This window comes from Podarcis gaigeae (genome assembly GCF_964106915.1).
Source record: "Podarcis gaigeae genome assembly, chromosome: 2".
Classification (NCBI taxonomy): Eukaryota; Metazoa; Chordata; class Lepidosauria; order Squamata; family Lacertidae; genus Podarcis; species Podarcis gaigeae.
In genome coordinates, this window is record NC_139679.1 from 34907719 (window position 1) to 34919754 (window position 12036).

General features: G+C 45.7%; 1 protein-coding gene across 4 annotated transcripts in view; it reads left to right on the forward strand.

Moving 5' to 3' along the window:
* Nucleotides 1–1073: 1073 nt before the first annotated feature.
* The window catches only part of LOC310839379 (polycystin-1-like), a gene marked incomplete at its 3' end in the record, with an annotated part of 61991 nt that continues 51028 nt past the window's right edge, over nt 1074–12036 (forward strand). For 3 of the 4 annotated variants that reach the window (XR_014561481.1, XM_083727913.1, XM_083727915.1), the window contains exons 1-7: nt 1074–1260; nt 2827–4823; nt 6085–6156; nt 7149–7220; nt 8269–8432; nt 9463–9737; nt 10965–11343. Coding sequence is in view for 3 of the 4 variants with exons in the window: in XM_083727913.1 (XP_083584039.1) it covers nt 4324–4823; nt 6085–6156; nt 7149–7220; nt 8269–8432; nt 9463–9737; nt 10965–11343 (1462 nt within the window). Of the gene's footprint in view, nt 1265–2826; nt 4824–6084; nt 6157–7148; nt 7221–8268; nt 8433–9462; nt 9738–10964; nt 11344–12036 lie in introns of all 4 variants that reach the window. The other variant, XM_083727914.1, reaches the window with a different exon arrangement.

Sequence of the window (12036 nt, forward strand, 5' to 3'; positions counted from 1 at the left end):
TTCTCAAGATTCTTTTGGGGGAAGCCATCCTTGACTGGCATTTTGGCAAATGCAAGTAGATGTGGAGGAGAAGGAGAAGAAGAATAGTTTGGATTTGATATCCCGCTTTATCACTACCCGAAGGAGTCTCAAAGTGGCTAACATTCTCCTTTCCCTTCCTCCCCCACAACAAACACTCTGTGAGGTGAGTGACGCTGAGAGACTTCAAAGAAGTGTGACTAGCCCAAGGTCACCCAGCAGCTGCATGTGGAGGAGCGGAGACGCGAACCTGGTTCACCAGATTACGAGTCCATTGCTCCTAACCACTACACCACACCGGCTCTCAGGAGTAAGGAATCTTTGGTGGTTCCCAAATCTACTGGTTGCAGAAACATAACAAATGGGCTTTCCAGGCCACTAACTGTGGGTGGGACCTGAGTATAGCAGCAGTGTTGGATTTTTTTTAGGGAATTCGCTTCTGGGTCAGGAGATGGCATCAACAAGTGAGCCTATTCAGCCTGGTACAAACAGATTGCTCCCTACTGCCTCTACAAACCTGTTTCCTATCTGGATTTGTAGCCATTTGGGGTTGCTATTTACCCAATTAAATATCTGTTTCTGCAATTTGCTGCTGCTTCAGTTTAGTGAGCCAGGACATGCCCAGTTTAATGGGGATGTTCTGAGTCTTCCGTTAGCAAGCACCTCACTCCAGGGAGCTCACAGGACTCTGCTAAGCAGGAGAGGGTGCGCAGGGGTGAGAGCATCAACTGTCCAGGGCCATTTCCTATTCCTGAGGATTGCTGTGACAGAAAGTGCCAAGTAAACCAGAGGGTGGTTGGTGGTGCAGTGCCATGGAATCCCACCAGAGAGATGTGGCTTACAAAGTACTGGGCCGGAGCCTCGTTCTGATTAGCCAGAAGGGGGTGGAGACAAGCACTTTGTGAGGGAAAAAGAAAAGGCAGCTGAGAGTTTTTGGTTCTTGGGGTTCAAGAGGGATAAGAGTATAGCTTCTGAGAAGTGTGTGTGTGTAATTTGCCCTGAGGAAATTTCTACAGCCAGAAAAAGAACCCTCTAAGCTTAGAGTGAAAGATAGTGCATTTTAATAGTATACAGACAAATGAGAATTGGGAAGCTGAATTTGAGGCAGGAGAAGTGGAGTTGTGAGGGAACACTTTACTTGGGTCTCCATTTAGCCTGAGGGGGGGATAGATTTTCTGGAGAAAATCTTAAGTTGTTTATTTAACATCTTGTTCAGAATTGGAAGCCTGTGACAACCAGTGAGTGAGTGAGTGAGTGAGTGAGTGAAAACACACACACACACACACACACACACACACACACACAAAAACCAACAACCACACTTTCTTGAAAGAATTCTATTTCCCAACACAGCGTTCGTTTTACAAATTTTGTTGTAAAATTATTATTTTTTCCCTGCTTAAGTTCTCTAAGTCTCCAAGCACCCGTTTCTTAAAAAGCAAAAATAGCCAGTAAGTAGTAAGAGGAGGCGCACCCCAGAGCTTTAACATCATTTCCTTCTGCAACACAACCCATGACTGTAGAAATTCTGTTTTCTATATAAATTTATTTGGTTTTTCAAATTAAAATTTTACAGAGATATAGCAAACATAAATCATAAAAACAAGATTCCAAGGAATCTCCTGGACTTCCATCCTCCCCTTTGTCAGTCCTATTATTTCCTCCTGCATCTTTTATGATGATCCAAATCTTTTACATCTCCATTGTGTCCACAATTCACCCTTAAACTACAAGTGATATTCCAATCCTGCTAACGATTTTAACTACTGTAGAAATTCTTGTGTGTATTATGCAAATGTTCTTAGGTCAGCCTGGTCCTTGTGAGGGCGGCAAGTGTCAGGTGCTAGGAAAATGAATTGTTGTGCCTGACACCCCTCAATAAATCCTACATGTGGAAGTATTTTTATGCTATTCATATTTACTTGAGAGCAAGTCCCACTGACTCTCAAGTCCACACACACACATTTGCACTGTTAGAGGCTGTGTACACACTCCTGTTTACTCTGCAACCAGTGCAGTCTCACTGCTAGTTTGGGAAGTGGCCTATTTATGACATTAGCCACAATCCATAGTTCTCCTGTACCTGTCCTGTTATTTCTTATGAAATACTGCATTTTGATGTGTTTTTCCACAATTGGGGGGGGGGGATCTTAGCTGTGATTTAAGCTGGCACTGTGCATGTACACAGCCAAAGAGTGGTTGTGAACCATTTGGCTTCATTCACAACTTTAAAAATGGCCCTTCCTAAACCCAGGGATGGGAAACATTTTTGCAGCCCAGGGGCCATCTTCTGGGAGCTTCATGCCAACGGGTAGGCAAGACCAGAGGCAAACATGGATGGAGTAATTAATACAAATTTCACCTTGGTACAGCAGGCTAGTTTGGACACATACACACAACCAACCCCCTCTATATTTATTCCATCAAGGCAAGTGAGAGGCATGATCAGAGTTCAAAGACACATTCTAGCTAGGGAAAAACACTGAAGGAAGTTTGGAGAGCCACATTCCTTGGCCTGAGGCTCCTCATCCCTGCCCTAAACTTTTGTAGGTAAAAGTAACTTGTTGGCTAAGAGGACGGTGGTGCGATCTTCTGCACGCCTGCTGCTTAGATGTAGGCTCCTTAGATTTCAATGATATCCTCAGGCCAGCGAGTGCAAGTCAAGTCTCAAACACATCAAGGAATTTTTTTCTGTGCAATGAATCTTTTCAAATCCCCCTGCCTCTTCTCTCTCTGCCAGCTCTGCATGCTGGAAACTGCTTGTCTGCTTGTTAGGGAGGGAGAGATGCTAAGCAGGGGAGTGAATAGGCTACACTTCTCTTGGAAGCTCTCGCTGGCTGATCTGAAAGTAGCTGGACAAAGCGTGTAGGAGTTTCTGAGAGGCCCCTGCTGTGTGTGGGGGGGTGGATAAAGAGAGGGAGCGCTGATGGAAAGAAAGCAGCCTGCAGTTGTGCGAGGAAAGGCTTTTGGCTCATTGTCATCCACTGCACAGCTCCAACCTGGACACCAAAGCCGGCACATCAGGAACAACCTCCTACAGGACTTGCTGACCTTCCCTGGGAATTGTTGCAAGTCCCGAAGCAGCCAGGCCATCTCCACTACGTAGCCAAGCCAAGTCTAGATGGAGGATTCAAAGTGTGCTTTTAATTCTTGGAAGGCTCTTTTCTTTTAAACTAGAGCACCAGGACAACGCATCGAAGGAATGCAGTATAATTTCTGGGCTTAACTGCAGGATGGCAATAGTGCTGCCATGTCAACTGAGGACAACGAATAGCAGCGGTTGGGGAAGGGAGGTGATGAGGAAGAAAAAGGATTTATAAGGTATAACTTGGTGGGTGTGAGCATCTGTGCAAAGCAGGACTCCCTTAATCTAAACTCCTGAGCTGATGAAAGTCAACAAACAGCATTAGAAGTTGTCTCCCCCTTTTTGGGGGAGATAACAATTTCTCCGCATTTTTTCGAAGTAAATGGAGCAGTCAAGCTGGATCACAGCTTCCTCTCTTGTTGCTTTTGTGAGCTGAACAGGGTCAGCAGGCTGGAAGGCAGTCTCAGCTAATTCACTTTGTGAATTCACTAATGTGACATACCGTTTGCCACATTAGTCCTTCATGGTGGTGCTTCCTTCGATCCCAGTGACGTGGTATGCCAGGTGGTGAAAAGACTCTTTGCAAGGAGTGTGCAATTTGTGGCACTGCTGAATGTATGCCAACACAGCCATCATTTTTGTAGATGAGAAGAAGCCAAATGGGTCTGGATATGATGAAGCGGCTATTCCGAGGCACCTGCCATGCTTTGGGCACAACTTGGTCGTATTTATAGTAAACTCATTGCGACTTGCTTGACTTCCTTCCCTGCCTCTTATCTCCTGCTTCTGTTAAAAATGATTTGAAGCAGAGAGTGAGATTAAATACATTTGTGCAGTGGAGGGCTGTAGAAAATCCACCTGGCAGAAATTTGAAAAGAGCAAAGTAGCAAAGTACATTTGTGGCCAACAGGAAGGTAAAAATTACTGTAAATCTAATAGCCTTCTCTACATGGATTTCCCGAGAAATCAAATTACAGCAAAGTGATCCTTTGTTTGATTTCCTCCTTCTGCTTAGTTAACTCAGTGGCATCCAATATATCGCCCTACCTGAGAAACAGGGCAGGGAACTAGAGAGACCATTGGTTTGAGGAAGCAAGGCTTTTTGTTTGCATTGCAAATTAAGCCAGAAATACTTTGGAAATAGTAGCTTGGCAGCAGTGGGGCAGATCTGAAAAACGCTGGGCTTTGTGTTCCTTCTGCGCTGTTTGGTTTTGCTCACCATGGGTTTGCACTGCTTCACCACACTAAATAAGCTCTGGCCTTCCAAAGAAACAGTAGCCAGTAGGCCGCCTGACCACAGAGCTATCTTCTGCCATTCCAGTGCCCTCCTCTGTGTGGCCCTACTGCTTTGTAGTCTCTGCACAGGTGAAATGTCAACGTTTCCAGGGGACAGTGCTGCACCATCAGCAGCAGGGGAAACAGGAGCTAAGGCAAAGCCACTCAAGCAGTGGAGCTCTGCTAAATGCAAGGTAGTAGATCCTTGGAAAGGCCGAAGCCAGGGGCTGAGGGAAAAGGAAAGGCAACAGGTTTCAGAGAGCTTTGGAGGAATGAAGAGGGTGACCTTGTCGCTAAGAGCCAGATGCCAACAGGAGAAGGAAGAGGCCTTGGCAATCCTGTGCCCAGCAAAGTGTGCCTGCACAGTCACCGTGGTGAACTGCTCTCATCTGGGGTTGCTGGAAATCCCATCAGAAGATCCCTGCTCACTGAACAAAACAATCCTGTAAGTAAGCTGCTGGGGTGGTTTTACTCAGCGATATCCAGTGTGTATGGAGGTGGGAGGGGGATGCTTTAGAGATTGTAGTAGATGCTCCTTTCCCTGCGAGCCTGTGATGACTCACAGGGAGGGAGGTGAAGCATGTTCACTGGTGCTGAGTGGTGCCGTCTCATGGGAGTAAGCATTGCGAGAATGTTTGGGTCAGATGGAGCTGACCCTAGGAGCTTGCCAAAGAATGTTCGCTCCTCTGACTGCACATGTTGGCTCCTGACCCCTCGGCTCAAGGCACAGAGCCCTCAGGGAAATGGACTGGGAAGAAAACAGCCATCGTTATTTTTTCGAGGCAAATTACCACCGAGCAACCACCCTTGAAAGGGTGTACAAAGCTTCTCACAAGGGAATCCCACATCCTCTCATTTATAGGTCTGTAATCACATGTACAGGGCCAAAATCAAAGTCAAAGGAGGGTTTCAATACAGTTGTGATGCTGTGTGATTTACAGTTTCAGCACAATCACTTCCATGCAGCATTTTATAATATAATAATAATTTATTATTTATACCCCGCCCATCTGGCTGAGTTTCCCCAGCCACTCTGGGCAGTTCCCAATCAAGTGTTAAAAAAAATACAGCATTAAATATTTAAAACTTCCCTAAACAGGGCTGCCTTCAGATGTCTTTTAAAAATAGGATAGCTGCTTATTTCCTTGAGATCTGATGGGAGGGCGTTCCACAGGGCAGGCACCACTGCCAAGAAGGCCGTCTGTCTGGTTCCCTGTAACCTCACTTCCCACAATGAGGGTACGCCAGAAGGCCCTCGGTGCTGGATCTCAGTGTCCTGGCTGAACGATGGAGGTGGAGATGCTCCTTCAGGTATACAGGACCAAGGCCTGGTTTAAAGTTCTCTTAAGGCAGGACTATGTCTTGACATTGTGTGGCTTGTTTCACATGCCCATGTTGCTTCTGCGAATTCCACTTTGTCCTGCTTGAGCTGCCTAGCCTCCTAGCTTTTATAGGATACTAATAAGATGATTCTCATACATCTGCACGGCTGACAGTCTCTCTTCATTATATCTAAGGGAACACCTGGGGCTCATATTATGTTAAGAATAGGAAGGAATGCCTCAGCAGTAGGGAGCCAGTTTGCACTGTGAACTGATCACCACGGAGAACAATGTGGCATGTTACCGTATTGAACCAAACTGCTGTTTGCCAGATGTGGATTGTGAGATGCTGTTAACAAATGTCACTCTTGGTTTTGAATGCAGTGATCTTTCACATAACCGCCTGAGTATAGTCCGAAGAGTGGAGCTTGCTGGGTACCCCAACATCAAAGCATTGTAAGTGAATTCTTGCACAAAACTCCTCCAGTATAGTGCTGCAAATCACTTGCCACTCCATCCCTATTTGTGAAATCCCAGCTGTGTGAATATAGGGATTATAAATCCCCAGAAATGTCAATATGTGCAAAACAAAAACTGCTTTCCTTTTCAGCTTCTATAATCCAGGGTGCCTAGGTCATTGCTTTCCAGATGTTGTTGGATTATCATCCCTAAATATTGGACGCACGCACTGGCTGAGGCTCAGGGAAACAGCTAGTGGGGAGATTGGCTCAGTGTAGGTGCTGGTTCATTCACACTACACGAATGATGGAAGTCCAGTAATACCTGGAGGGCTACAGGTTCCACACACCTACTTATAATAGTAAAGTCCAAACTGTAGAGTTTGAAATGAACTTGGTAGGTTTGCAATCATATAAATGATTTTCAAATTTAGTCTTAATTACAAAATCTGGTTGTTAGCAGAATGTCTAAATTCTGGTTGTTAGTGGTTTGTTAAGGGTTGCTGGGAATTGTAACTCTGTGTGGGACAAACTACAGTGCCCAGAATTCTTTGAGGTGTGTGGGGGGGGGATGTGCTTTAAAGGCACTGTGTGTACTCAGTCATAGTACAGTGGTACCTTGGGTTATATATGCTTCAGGTTACATACGCTTCAGGTTACAGACTCCACTAATCCAGAAATAGTGCTTCAGGTTAAGAACTTTGCTTCAGGATGAGAACAGAAATCGTGCTCCAGCGGCACTGCAGCAGCAGCAGGCCCCATTAGCTAAAGTGGTGCTTCAGTTTAAGAACAGTTTCAGGTTAAGTACGGACCTCCGGAACGAATTAAGTACTTAACCCAAGGTACCACTGTAACTCTCTTTTGGAGTTTACTGCACCAAGGGACAGGCCTTGAAGTTTTCCGTTATCATCATGCTGCTTCTCGCTGATGGACACTTTCCCTGGACCTTGCAGTTTCTTCCAACATTTCTTTGTGCTCTAAATTCTGCAGGGACCTGAGCTTCAACTGCATCCACACCATTGAGGAGGGAGCCTTCCACTACCTGGGCAAACTGAGGACTCTGTACGTACCATTATCTGGCATGATCTCTTCTATGAATCTTCCCCCTTTACCTACCCCTCACACCCTGCCCAAAACCACATGCGGAAACCCTTTGGCCTGCCAGATAATGGCCAATGACCAGGTATGATAGCAGCCAGCCACATCTGGAAAGCTAGTGGTTCCCTGGTGGCGTCATTACAGAAAGATGTCAAGCAAATTTGTTCCCTTATTAGTAGTTGCCTTGATAGGTTTAGCTCAGTGGTGAGGAGCTTGTGGTCATCCAGGTGTTGTTGGACACCGGTCCCATCACTCCTAGCCAGCAGGGCCAGTGGTCCATGATGATGGGAGTTGCAGTCTAACAACATTAGCCTTGCACGAGAGGGAGGTACTATATCTTCAGGCTCAGGGGAAGCCCAAGGTCTGCAGAAGTACAAAAACGGAGTGGGGTATTTTGGGAAAAGGGCAACGCTGGCAGGGATCTTGAACAGTAGCATTCCATGTGCTGCAGCTTTTTGTTGGGGGTGTCACTTGTACCTATGGAACAGCAAACATATATTCATCTTGATATAGCCCACTGTTTAAAAAGCTTTGAACAGAGACTTGGTAGTGCCCTGTTCAAAGGTGGAGATCTTGCTTTCTTTTCCATTTTAGGGTAGAGGATTTCTCTAGGCCCACCAGGGGCACTTGTGCCTCACCCCACATTTAGATATTGTTAAAAGGAATATTACCAAATGACAAACTGATCTACTAAAGGGAAATCCACAAGCGAGTGGACTTATTGAAGGTTTGGGGCTTTGGTACGAACATGATCATTTATCCTTAGACAGCAGCCACTGAATGCATCTCACCTACTGAATTATTTACACAGACAAAGTAAACACAGAGATTTTCTGATTGCTTTAAACAATGATCTGTTGAAATGGTGTGGAAGTTAAAGGAGCAGAGTTAATGTGTTGGCCACCACTCTCTTTTGGGGGGGTATGTGTGTTTTGTGGCAGCGGGTTTTCCATACAGCCTGAGGGAGGTGTCTGACTTTCTTGCCCAAATCCCTTCTCCTTCTTCCTGACAGCAACCTCATCTCCAACAGTTTCACATATGACTGTTCCTTACACTGGTTGATGACGTGGGCACAAGAGAGGCACGTTTTCGTAAGCAACACAGAATTGCTCCGATGCGTCCCGGAAGCCACTGCTGGCAGCGCCAAACCACTGGATCGCTTATCACTGACCCGCAGTGAGTAAAATACCTTTTTGGCCAGCCAGATGGAAGAGTTTGTTGTCACCTTCAATGCTTTTTCTTCTTCTTTCACCTCGGGGCCCTGTGGAGCATCTCAGGTGTGCCTTATGGATGTAGCTGTGGTAGGAATCCATCTAATATGTGATTGTTGGGAGTTCCCACCCCACCGGTTGCTGGTGAAGGGAGTTTAGTTTCATCCAAAGCCCTGCGTGTCAGTAGCTTTCTTCTTCTCGTCTGTAAAAGCCAACACTGTGGTTAGACGTGCACTGTTAGTCTATCAGATGTCTGCCTACTCTCACAAAATCTGCATTGTACAATAAACCAAAACAAAACAAGCTACTGACAAGAGCTGTGGTCCTGGTGAGGAACCTGGTGCCCTCTGAATCTTGTTGTACTCAAACTTCCATCAACCCCAGAGAGAATGGCCAATGGGCAAGGTTGATGGGAGTTGTCGTTGTCGTTCAACAGCCTCTGGAAGGGCAGAGGTTCCCCAGTCCCACTCCAGAGACTCAAATTGGAAATGACTGTTGTCTGAGGCAGCTCTATCTACACTACATATTTATATCAGTTTCATATCAATTTGCTCAAAGAATCCTGGAGGTGGAGTCTGGTTGAGGTTGCAGACAGTGCTGTTGGACTCCTGGCCTTCTACTTCAGGAGAAAACCTAGCTCAGTAGTACAGCACGCTAATGTCAAAAGCAGCTTGCCTCAATATCTGCTGCTGGCAGTCACAAGCAGGAGAGTGCTTTTGCCCTCAAGCCCCACTTCTGGGCTTCCCAAAGGCATTTGTCTGGCTACTGCAAGAACAGAATTTTGCTTCTGGACTGATTCATCAGGACTCTGCTTGTGTCTGCATCCATCTCAGTGTTCACTCTGCAAAATGGGGAGAGCTTTCTTGCCAGTTTTACTGGAACAGTTTGTAAAGTGTAAACAAACAAAGCTGTGCAAACAGAAACAGAGTTTTTCAAGCATTTGTCCATAAGTGGTTCAAACATTTACCGTGAGTTTTCTCTTCCTCCCTTCCCAGCTGTTGATTTTATCTCCTGTGTGAAGGACACCCTGACCAGAAGTGATGCAGTCCTGCACTATTCTTACCTTTCAACTGGTACCCACACCCAGAAGTCCTGCCTTGAACTCTGCTATAGCAAAGGGTACACCTATTATGCCATGGACTTTTTGGATCATTGCCTATGTGGATCTTTAGGCAGTGAAGCGGAGGTGGACTGTGGGAAGGTGTGCTCCAATGAAATCCAGAGCCAAGTGTGCAATAAAACAGTCATCCATGCTGCATACCCAATTCAGGTAATGGAATCAGTTCTAATAGCATTTCTGCCCAATTTTGTGTTTGGGAATTGTGGTTTGGAAGTCCAACTCATTACTTCCCTACAAGAATGGGGAATCTGTGTCCCTCCAGATGTTGTTGGACTCCAGGATAGCCCAGTGGTCAGGATGGGAGCTGTAGTCTAGCAACATCTGGAGGGCCACAGGTTAGCTACCCCTTATTTACTAAGTGATGCTGATGATGAGCAGATTCTTGGCAGAGCACATCCTTTGTCCACAACATGTTCAATCCCTGTCATCTCAGACAAGAGAAATGGGACCTTGGTGACCTTGAGTTGCTGCCAATCAGACATGACAAAACTAGGCTTGATGGGCTTGTGGTCTCTGACTCAGCAACTTCACATATTCACATCAGATGGTGAGGGAATTTCTAGAGGGTTTGTAAAGAGTCCTGGGAAATGGAAGCCACCCCTGCCAGTGATGGAAAATAAAAAGAGTCAGTGGTGAGGGGCAAAGGCCACTTTAAAACTGGCAGTGCAAGCTCAAGTTCTAAAACAGCTCCTTTTCCTTGATCTCCATAAACATAAGCTGGATATGTTGTCTCTCCCAAACACAGTCACTGATTTTAGAGGTTAGAGCAGGGGCTCCCAAATTGTGCTTTGTTCAGATGGTCCACAGTGTGTTTGTATGGATTTGTGGCTGAAGATGGGAGATAGCTCATTCAGTACATTAAATACTCATATTCATATTTTTTGTTATATTATATTTTATTGAATTGCCCTTTGTAAATTTTAAAGTCATTGCTGGACCATTAGTGGGAGTTTAAATTTTTGGAAAAATTAGGTAGGCCATGTAAGACTGTAACCAGTCCATGCTTGTTCTGGAATGCCTGGTCTTCAAAAGTGTCTTTGAGTCTTTAATTGCTGCAGACATTTGGCAAATATGCTTCATCCAAAATAGGACTTCTGTACCTTTTGTTGCTACAGTACTATGAGAACAGGTACAGTTAATGCACAGCACTCCTTTGATCTGGATCTCCTCTTCATACTACCCAAAATGTTATCATCTGCACGGCCTCTAGCTGAGTGCTGTACAAGCTGCAGGAATTAGGAAAAGCCTGATGTTATTAATGAGTGAGGGACATTATCCCCTTCTCATGAAATTATACCTGCATCCTATTTATGCTTTGGGTTGGAGGAAGGGAAATTAAACCTGAGTCAAAACTTCCTACCTGCTCTTTCTGTTTAGGTGAAACTCTCATTCACCACACGGCAACACCATGGGCAACTTGTTGAATTCGCTGCCAATATCTCACTGCCTGGCATTCTGTACATCTGGGACTTTGGAGATGGAGGTGATGGAGGTCTCAGCACCACAGACCCAAGAGTGTTGCATGCGTATCTTCCTGGTACCTATATGGTGAAGGTTGAGGCCCTGACTGCTGGAAAGAGTCTGTTCCACAGAGCTACTATTCACGTGGTCTTGCCCATTAAAGCAGTAATCCTTAAGTGTCCAAAGGTTGTGGTAAGACACCAGAACAACATAGACATCTGGATCCATGCCCAAGAAGGTACTGATCTGTCTGTCATCTGGAGAATGAAGGACCCAGGAGGCCAGGAACTTCTTGGTGAGATAAGTGGTGCTGCAGAGAGATGTCTATCCATGTCCCACTTGGGTGGGTGGGGAAGCTGGCCATTATTTTGAGTCAAAGGTAGACTTAAGCATGGATGCTTTAAGTAGCGTGCCATCTCCTCCATCCTGGTGGGCCGGATTCTGGCTTACCCCACCTTCAGTGGGCTCTTTTGACAGGAGGGTGAGACCTGTCCACTTGTTAATCACCTGTCATCACTATCTGATGTCAATTGTGGGGCAGGAGGGTGTGGTTGGGGGTGGGAATGGCCTCCTGGGCCAAACTGGGACCTATGTCAGGCCTAACTAAGCCTGCAAGCTGAAGGTTCCCTACCCCTGTGGAAGGGGAAGACCATGGTATGTTTGTCAAGGGTGTATTTTTGAATAAAGCTTCCAAGGTATTAAAATTTTGGTACCAACCTCAAGGGAAGTGTTCTCCTAAATGTTATGCAAAGTTGGAAGCTGTCGAAAATGGAGATCAGAGCAAATAAGTAGTATATGGCCCCTAACAAAAGGTGCAGGATTTATGGTGGAGACAATCTGAAGTGGATCAAGGTTATTTAGGTGTGGATAAGGGAGGAGCTGGAGTTAAGGTGATGTGGAAGAAGAAGAAGAAGAAGAAGAAGAGTTTGGATTTGATATCCCGCTTTATCACAGTATCGTACCACTTTAAACCACCGTGGCTCCTTGC